General features: G+C 43.1%; 1 protein-coding gene across 5 annotated transcripts in view; it reads left to right on the forward strand.

Annotated features, from left to right (window-relative positions):
* The window catches only part of AHNAK (AHNAK nucleoprotein), a 35,905-nt gene extending 18,051 nt beyond the window's left edge, over positions 1 to 17,854 (forward strand). Inside the window, exons 5-6 of one of the 5 annotated variants that reach the window (XM_043519570.1) lie at positions 33 to 12,618; positions 12,841 to 17,854. In XM_043519570.1, the coding sequence (XP_043375505.1) occupies positions 33 to 12,618; positions 12,841 to 17,000 (16,746 nt within the window). In that variant the 3' untranslated portion in view covers positions 17,001 to 17,854. Of the gene's footprint in view, positions 1 to 32 lie in introns of all 5 variants that reach the window. The other 4 variants (XM_043519571.1, XM_043519569.1, XM_043519572.1 and 1 more) reach the window with 4 other exon arrangements.
* Positions 17,855 to 18,243: the final 389 nt, after the last annotated feature.

Here is an 18,243-nt window from a genome sequence, read left to right on the forward strand (position 1 = left end):
CTCTGGTGTTAACCAATGTCTCTTATTTCCAGAGTGGGGATGATGAAGAGTACAGGAGAATATACACAACGAAAATTAAACCACGTCTGAAGTCAGAAGATGCAGGAGAAGCTGAACACACAGAAAGCAGAACCATTACCGTCACCAAAAAGGTCACAGCTTATACCGTAGATGTCACTGGACATGAGGGAGCAAGAGAGATTGACATCAGCAGCCCAGAATTTAAAGTTAAGATTCCAAGCCATCAACTCACCCATATAACAACAACAGAAATTGAAAAAGAACCTGGGAAAACCCTGATCAAAATACCACAGGTGGATTTGCCTGGGAAAACTACCCGATCAACAGACTTCAGTATGGGGATCAGAGGTAGACCTAGTGGCATCTCATATTCTGGACCAACAGTTGAATCATCCACCAAAAGGTTGGACTTTGCTGCCCCTGATGTGCACATGAGAGAGCCCAAGATGGACACTGAGATAAATGTCTCAGGACCTCAAGTCACAGGCGTTCACTTGAGAACCCAGACAGACTTTAAACCAGCAGAAATTCAAGTTCCAGGTGTGGACATTGTCAAATCAGTTAATGTTTCTGGCACTAGAGTCACAAGCCCAGAGAGCAGCTTGCCCAGAATCGATGCAAATGGACAGAGGGGAAACCTGGATGCAAATATTCACATTACCGGCCCTAAACTAAATGGAAAAATGGGTGTTTCAGGCATAGATGTTAAAACTGAAGTTCCAGGAGGCAAACTGCCGCAATTTGATATTTCAGGGTCCAAGATAAAAAGTAATATGGAAGGTCCCAAAGTTGATGTATCATTTTCAAAAATTAAGGGTCCTTCAGTTGATATTTCTGGCCCTAAGATTCAAAGTGATATCAAAGCTCCAAGGGTGGACATTCCTCTTTCGAGCATCGAAGGTGATATGCAGGACACTAAAGCTCCAGGAATTAACATTGAAAGCCCAGGAAAAATAAAAATGCCTGTAATGAAGATGCCTAAATTTGGCTTCTCACCTTCAGCTTCTGATACTGATGTTCGAGGACCACAGGCAGGTGTAGATGTTTCTGCGCCAAAGATACAGGCTCCTCACCTCGATATCACAGCTCCATCTGTTCATATGGAAGGTCCAAAGGAAAAACTGAAATTTACAGTGCCTTCAGTGGAAGGTGCTAAAGTTGCAAAGCCACATGTGGACATGGCTCTCAAAGGACTTCAGTTGAAGGGAGTGGTGGAAGTGTCCTCTCCAACACTAGAAGGTCCCAGAGTTGGTGTCAAGGGTCCCAAGATTGATCTTGCGGCTCCTGATGTTGATATTCAAAGTGGTGAAGGAAAAATAAAATTGCCCTCAATGAAATTTCCTAAATTTACTGCATCAGGTTCCAAAGGGGAAGGCCCTGGTGTGGGTGTGACGCTTCCTAAGGGGGAGGATGCTATTGCAGGCTCCAAGGTAGACATCAGCACACCAGATATAGACATGGGAGGAGAATGGAAAGTCCCCAAATTTAGGAAGCCTGAATTAATTAGTCAGACACCAAAAATCTCTATGTCAGATGTGGACCTAAGCCCTAGCCTGAAGGGAGATGTGGGTATTTCAGGGCCAAGGATCGAAGGGGATCTGAAAGGACCCACTGTGGACATAAAAGGCCCCAAGCTAGATATAGATGCTCCTGACATTGACATCAAAGGGCCAGAAGGACACCTGAAAGGTCCCAAATTTAAGATGCCTGAAATGCACATAAAGGCTCCTAAAATCTCCATGCCAGACATCAACTTGAATCTGAAGGATCCTAAACTGAAAGGAGATGTGAATGTTTCAGTGCCAAAGCCGGAAGGGGAGTTGAAAGCTCCTGGAATTGACATTAAACACCCCAAAGTGGACATTGATGCACCAGATTTGGATATTCACGGCCCAGATGGTAAACTGAAAATGCCTAAACTGAAAATGCCAAAATTCAGCATACCTGGGCTGAAAGGGGAAGGACCAGACGTGGATGTAACACTTCCAAAGGGAGAGGTAGATATTTCCAGTCCAAAGGTACAAATTGGTGCTCCAGGATTGGACGTTGAAGGACCCAAGGGAGAACTAAAAGGTCCCAAAGTTAAGATGCCTGAAATGCACATCAAGACACCAAAAATCTCCATGCCAGATGTGGACATGAATCTAAAAGCCCCAAAGCTGAAGGGAGATGGTGGTATTTCAGGACCAAGGATCGAAGGGGATCTGAAAGGACCCACTGTGGACATTAAAGGCCCCAAACTAGACATTGAAGCTCCTGGCATTAACCTTGAAAGTCCTGAAGGTCAGTTGAAAGGGCCCAAGTTCTCAATGCCTACTTGGAAAATGTCACCATCAAAAGTATCCATGCCGGATGTGGATGTAAATCTGAAAGGACCTAAACTGAAGGGAGACATTGATGTTTCTGTCCCACAAATAGGAGGTGACTTGAAGGGACCCCAGATTGACATAAAAGGCCCCAAGCTAGATATAGATGTTCCTGACATTGACATCAAAGAGCCAGAAGGACACCTGAAAGGCCCGAAATTTAAGATGCCTGAAATGCATATCAAGACGCCTAAAATTTCCATGCCAGACATCGACTTGAATCTGAAGGGTCCTAAACTGAAGGGAGATGTGGATGTTTCTCTTCCAAAGACACAAGGTGATTTGAAGGGGCCTGAGTTTGATATCAAAGGCCCCAAAGTTGACCTTAGTGCACCAGATGTGGATCTTCATGGCCCAGAAGGTAAATTCAAAATGCCCAAGTTTGGAATGTCTGGATTCAAAGGGGAGGGACCAGATGTAGATGTAAGCCTTCTGAAAGGGGAGATTGATCTCTCAGGTCCTAAAGTAGACATTGATGCTCCTGATTTGGATATTGAAGGGCCAGAAGGAAAACTGAAAGGTCCCAAACTTAGGATGCCTGAAATGCACATCAAGGCACCAAAAATCTCCATGCCAGACATCGACTTGAATCTGAAGGGTTCTAAACTGAAGGGAGACATGGATGTTGCTGTTCCAAAGACACAAGGCGATTTGAAAGGTCCTGAATTTGATCTTAAAGGCCCCAAAGTTGACATTGATGCACCAGATGTAGATATTCACGGCTCAGAGGGTAAACTCAAAATGCCTAAACTCAAAATGCCTAAGTTTGGTGTACCTGGGCTAAAAGGGGAGAGACCAGATGTGGATATAGCACTTCCAAAGGGAGAGGTGGATATTTCTGGTCCCAAGATAGACATAGATGCTCCAGATTTGAACATGGAAGGGCCTGAAGGACACCTGAAAGGTCCCAAATTTAAGATGCCTGAAATGCACATCAAGACTCCTAAAATCTCCATGCCTGACATCGACTTGAATCTGAAAGGCCCTAAACTGAAGGGAGATGTGGATGTTTCTGTTCCAAAGCTGGAAGGGGAATTGAAAGCTCCTGAAATTGATATCAGAGGCCCCAAAGTGGACATTGAAGCACCAGATGTGGATATTCACGGCCCAGACAATAAACTGAAAATGCCTAAACTGAAAATGCCTAAATTTGGTGTACCTGGGATGAAAGGGGAGAGACCAGACATGGATATAACATTTCCAAAAGGGGATGTGAGTATTTCTGGTCCCAAAGTGGACATTGATATCCCAAGTTTAGACATTGAAGGGCCAGAAAGTAAAGTGAAAGGTCCAAAGTTTAAACTGCCTGAGCTAAATATTCAGACACCCAAAGTCTCCATGCCAGATGTGGATCTAGGTTTGAAGGCACCTAAATTGAAAGGAGATATGGATATCTCTGTTCCAAAGATGGAAGGTGATTTGAAAGGACCCACCATTGATGTTAAGGGGCCCCAAATTGATATTAAAGGTCCCCAACTGGATATTGACATGCCTAACTTGGACTTGGAATGTCCAGAAGGCAAACTGAAAGGCCCCAAATTTAGGATGCCTAAAATGAATATCAAGGCCCCTAAAATCTCCATGCCAGATGTTGATCTGAATCTAAAGGCACCTAAACTGAAAGGAGAGATGGATGTTTCTGCTCCAAAGATGGGAGGTGATTTTAAAGGACCCAGCATTGACATTAAAGGCCCCAAAGTTGACGCTGATGTTCCTGATGTTGACCTTGAATGTCCAGAAGCCAAACTGAAAATGCCAAAAATGAAGTTGCCAAAGTTCGGCATGCCTGGATTCAAAGGACAGGGCTCTGACATGGATATTTGCAGTGCCAAAGTGGATATTGATGCTCCAGGTTTGGATATTGAAGGACCAGAAGGAAAAATAAAAGGTCCCAAATTTAAGATGCCTGAAATGCACATCAAGACTCCTAAAATCTCCATGCCAGATATTGACCTAAATATGAAAGGTCCCAAACTAAAAGGAGACGTGGAGGTTTCTATTCCAAAGCTAGAAGGTGATTTGAAAGGTCCTGATGTTGACATCAAAGCCCCCTCAATAGATATTAATGCACCAGATATAGAGTTGCAGGGTTCAGGTGGAAAACTGAAAATGCCCAAAATGAAGATGCCTCAATTTAATGTGTCAGGTCCTAAACTTGAAGGACCTGATATAGACGTAAATGTGCCAAAGGGAGAGGTTGATATTTCAGCTCCCAAGGTAGATATAGAGGCTCCAGAGCTGGACACTGAAGTCCCAGAAGGCAAATGGAAAGGACCTAAATTTAAAATGCCTAAACTGAATATTAAAGCACCTAAAATCTCCATGCCGGATGTAGACCTGAATCTCAAGGCACCAAAAATTAAGGGGGAGATGGATGTTACTGTTCCAAAGATAGAAGGTGATTTGACAGGACCTGAAATTGATATTAAAGGGCCAAAATTAGATATTGAGGCACCTGATATGGATCTTGAGTGTCCTGAAGGAAAACTGAAAGGGCCCAAATTCTCAATGCCTTCTTGGAAAATGTCACCATCAAAAGTATCCATGCCAGATGTGGACTTAACTCTGAAAGGGCCCAAACTGAAGGGAGACTTGAATGTTTCTGTCCCAAAGATAGAAGGGGACTTGAAGGGACCTGAGATTGATATGAAAGTCCCCAGATTGGACATTGATGCATCTGACATCAGCATTGACACACCAGAAGGAAAAATGAAAGGTCCCAAATTTAAAATGCCTGAAATGCACATCAAGGCCCCAAAAATTTCTATTCCTGATGTAGACCTCAATTTAAAAGCCCCTAAAATAAAAGGGGAAGTGGATATCTCCGCTCCTAAACTTGAAGGAGATTTGAAAGGTCCTGATTTTGATTTCAAAGGCCCCAAGGTTGATATTGATGCACCAGATGTGGATATTCATGGCCCAGAGGGTAAATTCAGAATGCCCAAATTCAAGATGCCCAAATTCAGCATGCCTGGGTTCAAAGGAGAGGGACCAGACGTGGATATGAAGCTTCCAAAAGGGGAAATGGATATTTCTGGTCCCAAGATAGACATTGATGCTCCGGAGTTGGATATTGAAGGTCCTGAAGGAAGGCTGAAAGGTCCCAAATTTAAGATGCCTGAAATGCACATCAAGGCACCCAAAATCTCCATGCCAGACATTGATTTGAATGTGAAAGGTCCCAAAATGAAGGGAGATGTGGATGTTTCTGTTCCAAAGCTGGAAGGTGACTTGAAGGGTCCTGAATTTCATCTCCAAGGCCCCAAAGTTGACACTGATGCACCGAATGTGGATGTTCACGGCCCAGAGGGTAAACTCAAAATGCCTAAATTCAAAATGCCCAAATTTGGTGTGCCTGGGTTCAAAGGGGAAGACCCTGATGTGGATGTAAAACTTCCAAAGGGGGAGGTGAATATTTCTGGGCCCAAGGTGGACATAGATGCCCCAGATTTAAACATTGAAGGTCCAGAGGGAAAGCTGAAAGGTCCCAAATTTAAGATGCCTGAAATGCACATCAAGGCACCTAAAATCTCCATGCCAGATCTTGATTTGAACCTGAAAGGACCTAAACTGAAGGAGGATGTGGATGTTTCTGTTCCAAAACTAAAAGGGGATTTGAAAGGGCCTGAGGTTGATATCAAAGGCCCTAAATTGGATTTAGATGCCCCTGATGTGGAGATTGAAGGCCCTGATGGGAAATGGAAAGGCCCCAAATTTAAGATGCCTGAAATGCACATGAAGGCACCTAAGATCTCCATGCCAGACATTGATTTGAATGTGAAAGGCCCTAAAGTGAAGGGAGATGTGGATATATCTTTTCCAAAGATTGAGGGTGATTTCAAAGGTCCTGAGTTTGATATCAAAGGCCCCAAAGTTGACATTGAAGCACCAGACGTGGATCTTCATGGCCCAGAGGGTAAATTCAGAATGCCTAAATTCAAAATGCCCAAGTTTGGAATGCCTGGGTTCAAAGGGGAGGGACCAGACGTGGATGTAAGCCTTCCGAAAGGGGAGATTGATCTCTCAGGTCCTAAAGTAGACATTGATGCTCCTGATTTGGAAATTGAAGGGCCAGATGGGAAATGGAAAGGTCCTAAATTTAAGATGCCTGAAATGCACATCAAGGCACCCAAAATCTCCATGCCAGATGTTGATTTACACTTGAAAGGCCCTAAAGTGAAGGGAGATGTGGATGTATCTGTTCCAAAGATTGAGGGTGATTTGAAGGGGCCTGAGTTTGATATCAAAGGCCCCAAAGTTGACCTTGATGCACCAGACGTGGATCTTCATGGCCCAGAGGGTAAACTCAAAATGCCTACATTCAAAATGCCCAAATTTGGCATCCCTGGGTTCAAAGGGGAGGGCCCTGATGTGGATATAAAACTTCCAAAGGGGGAGGTTGATATTTCTGGGCCAAAGGTAGACATAGATGCCCCAGATTTGAACATTGAAGGTCCAGAGGGAAAGTTGAAAGGTCCCAAATTTAAGATGCCCGACATGCATTTTAAAGCACCTAAAATCTCCATGCCAGACATTGACTTTAATTTGAAAGGTCCTAAAGTGAAGGGGGATGTGGATGTTTCTGTTCCAAAACTAGAAGGGGATTTGAAGGGGCCTGAGGTTGATATCAGAGGCCCTAACTTGGATATAGATGCCCCTGATGTGGAGATTGGAGGCCCTGATGGGAAATGGAAAGGTCCCAAATTTAAGATGCCTGAGATGCACATCAAGGCACCTAAAATCTCCATGCCAGATGTTGATTTACACTTGAAAGGCCCTAAAGTGAAGGGAGATGTGGATGTGTCTGTTCCAAAGATTGAGGGTGATTTGAAGGGGCCTGAGTTTGATATCAAAGGCCCCAAAGTTGACCTTGATGCACCAGATGTGGATCTTCATGGCCCAGAGGGTAAACTCAAAATGCCTAAATTCAAAATGCCCAAGTTTGGAATGCCTGGATTCAAAGGGGAGGCACCAGACATGGATGTAAGCCTTCCAAAAGGGGAGATTGATCTCTCGGGTCCTAAAGTAGACATTGATGCTCCTGATTTGGAAATTGAAGGGCCAGATGGGAAATGGAAAGGTCCTAAATTTAAGATGCCTGAAATGCACATCAAGGCACCCAAAATCTCCATGCCAGATGTTGATTTACACTTGAAAGGCCCTAAAGTGAAGGGAGATGTGGATGTATGTGTTCCAAAGATTGAGGGTGATTTGAAGGGGCCTGAGTTTGATATCAAAGGCCCCAAAGTTGACCTTGATGCACCAGACGTGGCTCTTCATGGCCCAGAGGGTAAACTCAAAATGCCTAAATTCAAAATGCCCAAATTTGGCATGCCTGGGTTCAAAGGGGAGGGACCAGACATGGATGTAAGCCTTCCAAAAGGGGAGATTGATCTTTCAGGTCCAAAAGTAGACATTGATGCCCCTGATTTGGAAATTGAAGGGCCAGATGGGAAATGGAAAGGTCCTAAATTTAAGATGCCTGAAATGCACATCAAGGCACCCAAAATCTCCATGCCAGATGTTGATTTACACTTGAAAGGCCCTAAAGTGAAGGGAGATGTGGATGTGTCTGTTCCAAAGATTGAGGGTGATTTGAAGGGGCCTGAGTTTGATATCAAAGGCCCCAAAGTTGACCTTGATGCACCAGACGTGGATCTTCATGGCCCAGAGGGTAAACTCAAAATGCCTAAATTCAAAATGCCCAAATTTGGTATGCCTGGGTTCAAAGGGGAGGGCCCTGATGTGGATATAAAACTTCCAAAAGGGGAGGTGGATATTTCTGGGCCCAAGGTAGATATAGATGCCCCAGATATGAACATTGAAGGTCCAGAGGGAAAGTTGAAAGGTCCCAAATTTAAGATGCCTGAAATGCATTTCAATGTTCCTAAAATCTCCATGCCAGACATTGATTTGAATTTGAAAGGTTCTAAATTGAAGGGGGATGTGGATGTTTCTGTACCAAAACTAGAAGGGGATTTGAAGGGGCCTGAGGTTGATATCAAAGGTCCCAAAGTGGATATAGATGCCCCTGATGTGGAGATTGAAGGTCCAGATGGGAAATGGAAAGGCCCCAAATTTAAGATGCCCGACATGCATTTTAAAGCACCTAAAATCTCCATGCCAGACATTGACTTTAATTTGAAAGGTCCTAAAGTGAAGGGGGATGTGGATGTTTCTGTTCCAAAACTAGAAGGGGATTTGAAGGGGCCTGAGGTTGATATCAGAGGCCCTAACTTGGATATAGATGCCCCTGATGTGGAGATTGGAGGCCCTGATGGGAAATGGAAAGGTCCCAAATTTAAGATGCCTGAGATGCACATCAAGGCACCTAAAATCTCCATGCCAGATGTTGATTTACACTTGAAAGGCCCTAAAGTGAAGGGAGATGTGGATGTGTCTGTTCCAAAGATTGAGGGTGATTTGAAGGGGCCTGAGTTTGATATCAAAGGCCCCAAAGTTGACCTTGATGCACCAGATGTGGATCTTCGTGGCCCAGAGGGTAAACTCAAAATGCCTAAATTCAAAATGCCCAAGTTTGGAATGCCTGGATTCAAAGGGGAGGCACCAGACATGGATGTAAGCCTTCCAAAAGGGGAGATTGATCTCTCGGGTCCTAAAGTAGACATTGATGCTCCTGATTTGGAAATTGAAGGGCCAGATGGGAAATGGAAAGGTCCTAAATTTAAGATGCCTGAAATGCACATCAAGGCACCCAAAATCTCCATGCCAGATGTTGATTTACACTTGAAAGGCCCTAAAGTGAAGGGAGATGTGGATGTGTCTGTTCCAAAGATTGAGGGTGATTTGAAGGGGCCTGAGTTAGATATCAAAGGCCCCAAAGTTGACCTTGATTCACCAGACGTGGATCTTCATGGCCCAGAGGGTAAACTCAAAATGCCCAAATTCAAAATGCCTAAGTTTGGAATGCCTGGGTTCAAAGGGGAGGGACCAGACGTGGATGTAAGCCTTCCAAAAGGGGAGATTGATCTCTCAGGTCCAAAAGTAGACATTGATGCTCCTGATTTGGATATTGAAGGACCAGAAGGAAAATGGAAAGGTCCTAAATTTAAGAAGCCTGAAATGCATTTCAATGTTCCTAAAATCTCCATGCCAGACATTGATTTGAATTTGAAAGGTCCTAAAGTGAAGGGGGATGTGGATGTTTCTGTTCCAAAACTAGAAGGAGATTTGAAGGGGCCTGAGGTTGATATCAGAGGTCCTAACTTGGACATAGATGCCCCTGATGTGGAAATTGAAGGTCCAGATGGGAAATGGAAAGGCCCCAAATTTAAGATGCCCGACATGCATTTTAAAACACCTAAAATCTCCATGCCAGATGTTGATTTACACTTGAAAGGCCCTAAAGTGAAGGGAGATGTGGATGTGTCTGTTCCAAAGATTGAGGGTGATTTGAAGGGGCCTGAGTTTGATATCAAAGGCCCCAAAGTTGACCTTGATGCACCAGATGTGGATCTTCATGGCCCAGAGGGTAAACTCAAAATGCCTAAATTCAAAATGCCCAAGTTTGGAATGCCTGGATTCAAAGGGGAGGCACCAGACATGGATGTAAGCCTTCCAAAAGGGGAGATTGATCTCTCGGGTCCTAAAGTAGACATTGATGCTCCTGATTTGGAAATTGAAGGGCCAGATGGGAAATGGAAAGGTCCTAAATTTAAGATGCCTGAAATGCACATCAAGGCACCCAAAATCTCCATGCCAGATGTTGATTTACACTTGAAAGGCCCTAAAGTGAAGGGAGATGTGGATGTGTCTGTTCCAAAGATTGAGGGTGATTTGAAGGGGCCTGAGTTAGATATCAAAGGCCCCAAAGTTGACCTTGATTCACCAGACGTGGATCTTCATGGCCCAGAGGGTAAACTCAAAATGCCCAAATTCAAAATGCCTAAGTTTGGAATGCCTGGGTTCAAAGGGGAGGGACCAGACGTGGATGTAAGCCTTCCAAAAGGGGAGATTGATCTCTCAGGTCCAAAAGTAGACATTGATGCTCCTGATTTGGATATTGAAGGACCAGAAGGAAAATGGAAAGGTCCTAAATTTAAGAAGCCTGAAATGCATTTTAACGTTCCTAAAATATCCATGCCAGATATCGATTTAAATTTGAAAGGTCCTAAATTGAAGAGCGATGTGGATGTTTCTCTTCCCAAAGTAGGGGGTGATTTGAAAGCTCCCAAAGTTGAAGTGAAAGGACCGGATATTGATCTTGACGCTCCAAAACTTGATATAGAAGGAAAGACAAAAAAATCAAGATTTAAACTTCCTAAATTCAGTTTTTCCAGCCCTAAAGTTCAAACACCTGATGTGGATGTGAAACTTAAGAAATCTGATATTGATATTTCTGGACCAAAGTTGGATGTGAGTGGTCCAGATGTGGATATTCAGGGGAAAGCAAAAGGATCTAAATTTAAAATGCCTTTCCTAAGTATTTCATCACCTAAAGTGTCAATGCCAGATGTGGAGTTAAATCTGAAAGGGCCTAAACTGAAAGGAGACCTAGATGTTTCTGGCCCAAAGTTAGAAGGGGATTTAAAAGGGCCTGAAGTTGACATCAAAAGCCCCCAAATAGACATCAATGTACCAAATGTTGATATTCACGGCCCAGAGGGTAAACTCAAAATGCCCAAATTGAAAATGCCTAAATTTGGCACACCTGGATTCAAAGGAGAGGGACCAGATGTGGATGTAAAACTTCCGAAAGAGGAGGTGGATGTTTCAGGTCCCAAGATAGACATTGATGCTCCAGATTTGGAAATTGAAGGTCCTGATGGAAAACTGAAAGGCCCCAAATTTAAGATGCCTGAAATGCATTTCAATGTTCCTAAAATCTCCATGCCAGACATTGATTTGAATTTGAAAGGTCCTAAATTGAAGGGGGAAATGGATGTTTCTGTACCAAAACTAGAAGGGGATTTGAAAGGGCCTGACTTTGATATCAGAAGTCCCAAACTGGACATAGATGCTCCAGATCTTGATATTGAAGGTCCTGAAGGAAAATGGAAAGGCCCCAAATTTAAGATGCCTGAAATGAATATCAAGGCACCGAAAGTCTCAATGCCTGACATTGATTTTAACCTCAAGAGCCCTAAACTGAAGGGAGACATAGATGTTTCTGGCCCTAAGCTGGAAGGAGATTTGAAGGGGCCTGAAATTAATATCAGAAGTCCCAAAGTGGACATTGGTGCACCAAACGTGGATATTAACGGCCCAGAGGGTAAACTCAAAATGCCTAAATTCAAAATGCCCAAATTCGGAATGCCTGGGTTCAAAGGAGAGGGACCAGATGTGGATGTAAGCCTTCCAAAGGGGGAGATTGATATTTCAGGACCTAAAATAGACATTGATGCTCCTGATGTGGAGATTGAAGGACCAGAAGGAAAATGGAAAGGTCCAAAATGTAAGGTGCCTGAAATGAATATTAAGGCCCCTAAAGTCTCCATGCCGGATTTTGATTTGAATTTGAAAGACCCTAAATTGAAGGGGGATGTGGATATTTCTGTTCCAAAATTAGAGGGGGATTTGAAAGGCCCAGAAGTCGATATCAAAGGCCCTAAACTGGAAATAGATGCCCTTAATATGGAGGTTGAAGGCCCAGAGGGAAAATGGAAAGGCCCCAAATTTAAAATGCCCGACATGCATTTTAAAGCGCCTAAAATCTCCATGCCAGACTTTGATTTCAACCTGAGAGGCCCTAAAGTGAAGGGGGATGTGGATGTTTCTGTACCAGATTTTGAAGGTGATATGAAAGGCCCAGAAGTTGATATTAAAGGTCCCAAATTGGATACAGATGCTCCAGATCTTGACATTGAGGGTCCAGAGGGAAAGCTGAAAGGTCCTCAATTTAAGATGCCTGAAATGAATATTAAGGCCCCTAAAATCTCCATGCCAGACATTGATTTGAATTTGAAAGGCCCTAAATTGAAGGGGGATGTGGATGTTTCTGTTCCAAAATTAGAAGGGGATTTGAAAGGGCCTGAGTTTGATATCAAAGGTCCCAAAATGGACATAGATGCCCCTGATGTGGAGATTGAAGGTCCAGGTGGGAAATGGAAAGGCCCCAAATTTATGATGCCCGACATGCATTTTAAAGCACCTAAAATATCCATGCCAGACATCGACTTTAATATGAAAGGTCCTAAAGTGAAGGGGGATGTGGATGTTTCTGTTCCAAAACTAGAAGGGGATTTGAAGGGGCCTGAGGTTGATATCAGAGGTCCTAAATTGGACATAGATGCCCCTGATATGGAGATTGAAGGCCCTGATGGGAAATGGAAAGGACCCAAATTTAAGATGCCCGACATGCATTTTAAAGCACCTAAAATCTCCATGCCAGACATCGACTTTAATATGAAAGGGCCTAAAGTGAAGGGGGATGTGGATATTTCTGTTCCAAAACTAGAAGGGGATTTGAAGGGGCCTGAGGTTGATATCAGGGGCCCTAAATTGGATGTGGACTTCAACCTTAAGGGCCCTAAGCTGAAAGGAGATCTAGATGTTTCTGGACCTAAGTTGGAACGGGATTTGAAAGGTCCTGAATTTGATATCAAAGGTCCCAAAGTGAACATTGATGCCCCAGATATTGATGTTCATGGCCCAGAAGGAAAACTGAAAATGCCCAAAATGAAATTTCCTAAATTCAGCATGCCTGGGTTCAAAGGGGAAGGCCCAGATTTGGATGTAAATCTTCCAGAAGGAGGGGTTGATATTTCAGGTCCTAAGATAGACATTGATGCCCCCAATTTGGATATTGAAGGGCCTGAAGGAAAATTGAAAGGCCCCAAATTTAAGATGCCTGAAATGCACATCAAGGCACCTAAAATCTCCATGCCAGAAATTGATTTAAATTTAAAAGGCCCTAAAATTAAAGGAGACATGGATGTTTCTGTCCCTAAGATAGAAGGTGATTTAAAAGGTCCAGAGATAGACATTAAATCCCCCAAAATGTCTGTTGATGTTCCTGATCTTGACATTGCAGGTCCAGAAGGAAAACTGAAAGGTCCTAAATTTAAGTTGCCAGAAATGCACATTAAAGCACCCAAAATCTCCATGCCAGATGTAGACCTGAATCTAAAGGCACCTAAACTGAAAGGAGACATAGATCTTTCTGGTCCAAAAATAGAGGGTGATTTGAAAGGTCCTGAATTTGATATCAAAGGTCCCAAAGTGGATATTGATGCACCAGACATTGATATTCACGGCCCTGAAGGAAAACTGAAGTTACCCAAAATGAAGCTGCCTAAATTCAGTACCCCTGGGTTCCAAGGGGAAGGCCCAGATGTGGATGTAAGTCTTCCAAAGGGAGAGGCTGATATTTCAGGTCCTAAGATAGACATTGGTGCTCCTGATTTGGACATTGAAGGTCCTGAAGGAAAACTGAAAGGGCCAAAATTTAAGATGCCTGAGATGCATTTTAAGACACCCAAAATCTCAATGCCAGACATTGACTTAAATTTGAAAGGTCATAAAATGAAGGGGGATTTTGATGTTTCTGTTCCCAAGATTGAGGGTAATCTTAAAGGTCCTGAAGTTGATATCAAAGGCCCAGAATTTGGGGTTAAAAGTCCTGAGCTTGATGTTGAGTGTCCAGATGTGACCACTGAGGGCCTTGAGGGAAATGTTAAACTTCCCAAATTTAAGAAACCAAAATTTGGATTTGGAATTAAAAGTCCTAAGGCAGAAATCAAATCTCCTGAAGTGGATATTGCTGTCCCAGAAGGTGAACTGAATGTGGAGTCTCCTGATATTGGCATTTCTGGCAAAGGAAAGAAAAGCAAATTTAAAATGCCTAAACTTCATATGAGTGGCCCTAAAATTAAAGGAAAGAAGGGTGGATTTGATATGAATCTACCCAGTGTCGAGACTGATTTGAAATCTCCTGATTTAGATCTGAATGTAACTGGCCCAGAGGCAACAATAAAAGGAGATATTAATGTCAAATCCCACAAAGGAAAGAAGCCAATGTTTGGGAAAATCTCTTTTCCAGACGTTGAGTTTGATATTAAATCGCCTAAGTTCAAAGCTGATGCTTCTGTGACAGCTCCTAAAATGGAAGGAGAATTTAAAGCACCTGATTTGGAGGTTTCCACACCAGGTATCAAAGGTGATATAAAGTCACCAGGTCTTGACATTACAGCCCCAAGTATCAGCGCAAATCTCCCTGATGTTAACATTGGAGGTCCTGATATCAATCTTAAGAAACCTAAGGTCAAACTTCCAAGTGGAAATATTGATATAGCTGGTCCAAAAATGGAAGGTGATCTGAAAATCCCAGGTATTGATGCAAACATTAATGCCCCTGACATGAAACTTAAAGGACCTACAGTGAATCTGCCTTCAGTGGACATTTCTGCTCCTTCATTCTCTGCGTCTGATCTTGATATTAACTTGAAAGGACCAAAAGTAAAAGGTGATGTCAGTCTTCCCACAGCAGAACTGGAAGGTCCAGAAGGAAAACTAAAATTTCCCAAGTTCTCACTGCCCAAGATAGGGAAACCAGGTCTGAATTTAGAAGGAGCTGATATGCAGCTCCCCTCAGCAAGTGTGGCTGTTTCAGCTCCGAATATTGAAGGAGGTGTGAGTGTTCCTGCAGCTGAAGGACTAGATGCAAAACTGAAGGGACCTAAGGTGACTATGCCATCAGTAAACCTTTCAATGCCCCAAGTCTCTGGACCTGATTTTGATGTAAATGTGAAAGGACCAAAACTAAAAGGAGACCTGGATGTTTCTAGTAACCTTAAAGGTCCAAAGGTGGACATACATGCACCAGATGTTGATATGAAAGGCTTTGGAGGAAAGCTTAAAATGCCCAAGTTTAAATCTCCAACTTTGGAGGGACCTCAAGCAGATCTGAACATGAAAGGGGACATTGGATTTTCTGCCCCGCAAATTGAGAGGGGCATGAAAGCGCCAGGCATGGATGTACATCTCGGTGCCCCAGACCTTGATATCAAAGGGCCTACAGTGAAAATGCCATCAGTAGGTATTTCTGCCTCAGATTTTGATGTAAATTTGAAAGGACCAAACTTAAAAGGAGATCTTGATCTTTCTGGTAGCATTAAATACCCAAAGGTGGCTGTAGATGCACCAGATGTTAACTTGGAAGGTCCAGGCAGTGCAATTAAAATTCCTTCACTGAAGCTCCCCCAATTTGGCATTTCTACTCCTCATGTTGAGGGGTCTGACATGGGTGTTAATATTGAAGGACCACAAATTAAAGGAGACCTTACTGGCTCAGGGATTGATGGAGAATTGAAAGGGCCTATATTTAAAATGCAACCGCTTAAAGTTTCAGCTCCAAAAATCTCTGCACCTGACATTGACTTTAACTTAAAAGGACCAAACCTAAAGGGTGATGTTAATATTGCTGGTGATGTTAAAGGCCCAAAAGTTGGAGTGGAAGCACCAGATATCAGCATCAAAAGTTCAAGTGGAAATATTCAAATACCTTCAGTAAAACTGCCCAAATGTGACATTTCAGGTTCCCAAGGCATGAAGGTTTCTGGGGTGGGTATTGCTGCAGATGCTCCTGATGTCAGTTTAACAGGTCCTGCCTTCAGTGTATCAGCACCAAAAGTTTCTGGGTCAGATTTTGATATAAATTTGAAAGAGCCTAAAATCAAAGGAGGTTTTGGCATTTCTGGAGACATGAAAGCTCCTGATGTAAATGTTGGGGCACCACACTTGGGCATTCAGCATTCAGGTGGTGAATTCAGAGGGCCACAGCTTTCATCTTCTGGTTTTGATGTAGAAATGAATGTGCCAAATGTTGCAGGGGGTCTTCATGTTTCTGGACCAAAGATAGAGGGTAGTCTGAAAGGTCCCACGGTAGGAATCAAAGGTCCTGGCATAGATATGAATTTTCCACAAAGTACCTTAGAAAGTGCATCAGGAAAAGTGACATTCCCCAGGATGAAATTGCCTAAATTTGTGTCTTCAGGACATGAGGTAACAGGAAGAGAAGTAGGGGTTGATGTTAACTTCCCTCAGCCAGATGCCAGTATCCATGCTGGTGCGGTGGAGGCTGAGTTTGAAGAGCCAGATGTCAAACTTAAGAAATCTAAAATTAAGATGCCAAAGTTTAATTTTTCAAAACCTAAAGGCAAAGGCGCCAGTGTTGGCTCACCAGAAGCCTCCGTGTCCATTTCAGGATCTAAAGGAGATTTGAAAAGTTCCAAGGCAAGTCTAGGTTCTATGGAGGGTGAACTGGGGGGAGGAGAAGCTGCTGCCACTTCACCTAAAGGGAAGTTTTCATTATTTAAAAGCAAAAAGCCACATCATCGGTCATCTTCCTTTAGTGATGAACATTCCTCCCAGTCAACCCCCACTGGCACCTTGGAGTTTGAGTGCAGCTCAGGAGCAGAGAAAGAAAAGCAGGCCAAGATGAAATTTGGAACATTTGGAGGGATAGGGTCAAAAACTAAAGGTTCTTATGAGGTAACTGGAAGTGACGATGAAGCAGGAAAGATGCCAGGGAGTGGGGTCTCATTAACGTCCAAGAAATCCCGCCTGTCTTCCTCTTCGAGTAATGACAGCGGGACAAAGGGGGGGTTCCGAGTGCCAGCGGTAGAACTGACCGTTGCCAAAAAGAAAGAGTAAAGCGTCCGTGTAAATATGTCTATGTATATATATATATCTTCTGTGTGTTTGTATATAAATTTCATAGCTTGAAATATTTTCAACCTCAGCAATAAAATGAATGGCCCCTAGTGAAATGTTAGACTTCATGTTGCCTACCCAAAAGAGAGGAGAGTTTAAAAGCAAGTGACCACAGTTCATCTGATGTATTTGAAAGTTTTGTGTTCATGACTTTGGTTTGCTCATTAAATGCTGAGAGCTTAAGTTTACTAGCAAGCTATTTTAATATCCTTTTCATTTTACTGGATATTTTCAGTGTTGGTTTATGGAAATAATGTTTCCATTTTAATTACCTTTTGGCTTTCATTTGCAGGGCTTACTTTTCTATAATGAGAATGGATATATTGAAAACACTGTAAAATATATAGATACAACTGAAATATGTCACTTTCCCTTGTAATGTGGGGTTTAAAATGACACGGAGTGTTTATCACAGAAAGCTGTGGTTTCTATTAGCTTTGATAGTTGTGGTGGTAAGAAAAGTACCCCAGTTTAATTTAAGACTAGTGAATCCTGGTTGCTTATGATGAAAAACAGAATTTACCAATAAATGACTAACCTGTTTTGGGTTGGATTTGACTGACACCATCTTAGTTGTCTCCATATGTTTGTTTCATTATTTGTATTATAAGAGAGGACTTTTCTTAGTTATGGTGCAAAAATCTGTGACTGCCACTTTTCTGATATTTGTTATAATTTCTGTTAACAAATGTATCTTGATTTAAAAAAAATCTTTCAGCACTTTAATGGCAAATGAATTGAGAATGTAAGAAGACTGATCTTGTAAAATGCAAATAAACTGTTTATTAATCTTGCTCCTCTGTCGCTTTGCTGTTGTAGGGAGTGGGGGTTAAAATGCTCCAGCTGTACCTTTCCCCTATCCCCCAGGACACGTGCAAAAACTTCCCAATGCCTAGCTCTCTGCTCCCATCCCCTGGATGCAGCTGGAACTGACCCTGCCTGGACTCCTTTCCCTCCTCTGCCTCACCTCCTTTGGACACTGGTGCTCTAGTTGACACATGAGCTGGCTCCCCTGCTTTTGCCCTCTCTGATCCCCCCCTATAGCCCGTTTACCCCGTCAGACACAGCCACTATAGCTGTCCCATCCTGCAGACACAAGTGGAACAGACATGATGCCATGCTCCCTTCCCTTCTGCTCCCCAGCCTCCTGGACACAACTGGAATCACTCCTACATAGGGAGGA

The sequence above is a fragment of the Dermochelys coriacea genome, chromosome 7 (assembly GCF_009764565.3).
Source record: "Dermochelys coriacea isolate rDerCor1 chromosome 7, rDerCor1.pri.v4, whole genome shotgun sequence".
In the NCBI taxonomy this organism is placed as follows: Eukaryota; Metazoa; Chordata; order Testudines; family Dermochelyidae; genus Dermochelys; species Dermochelys coriacea.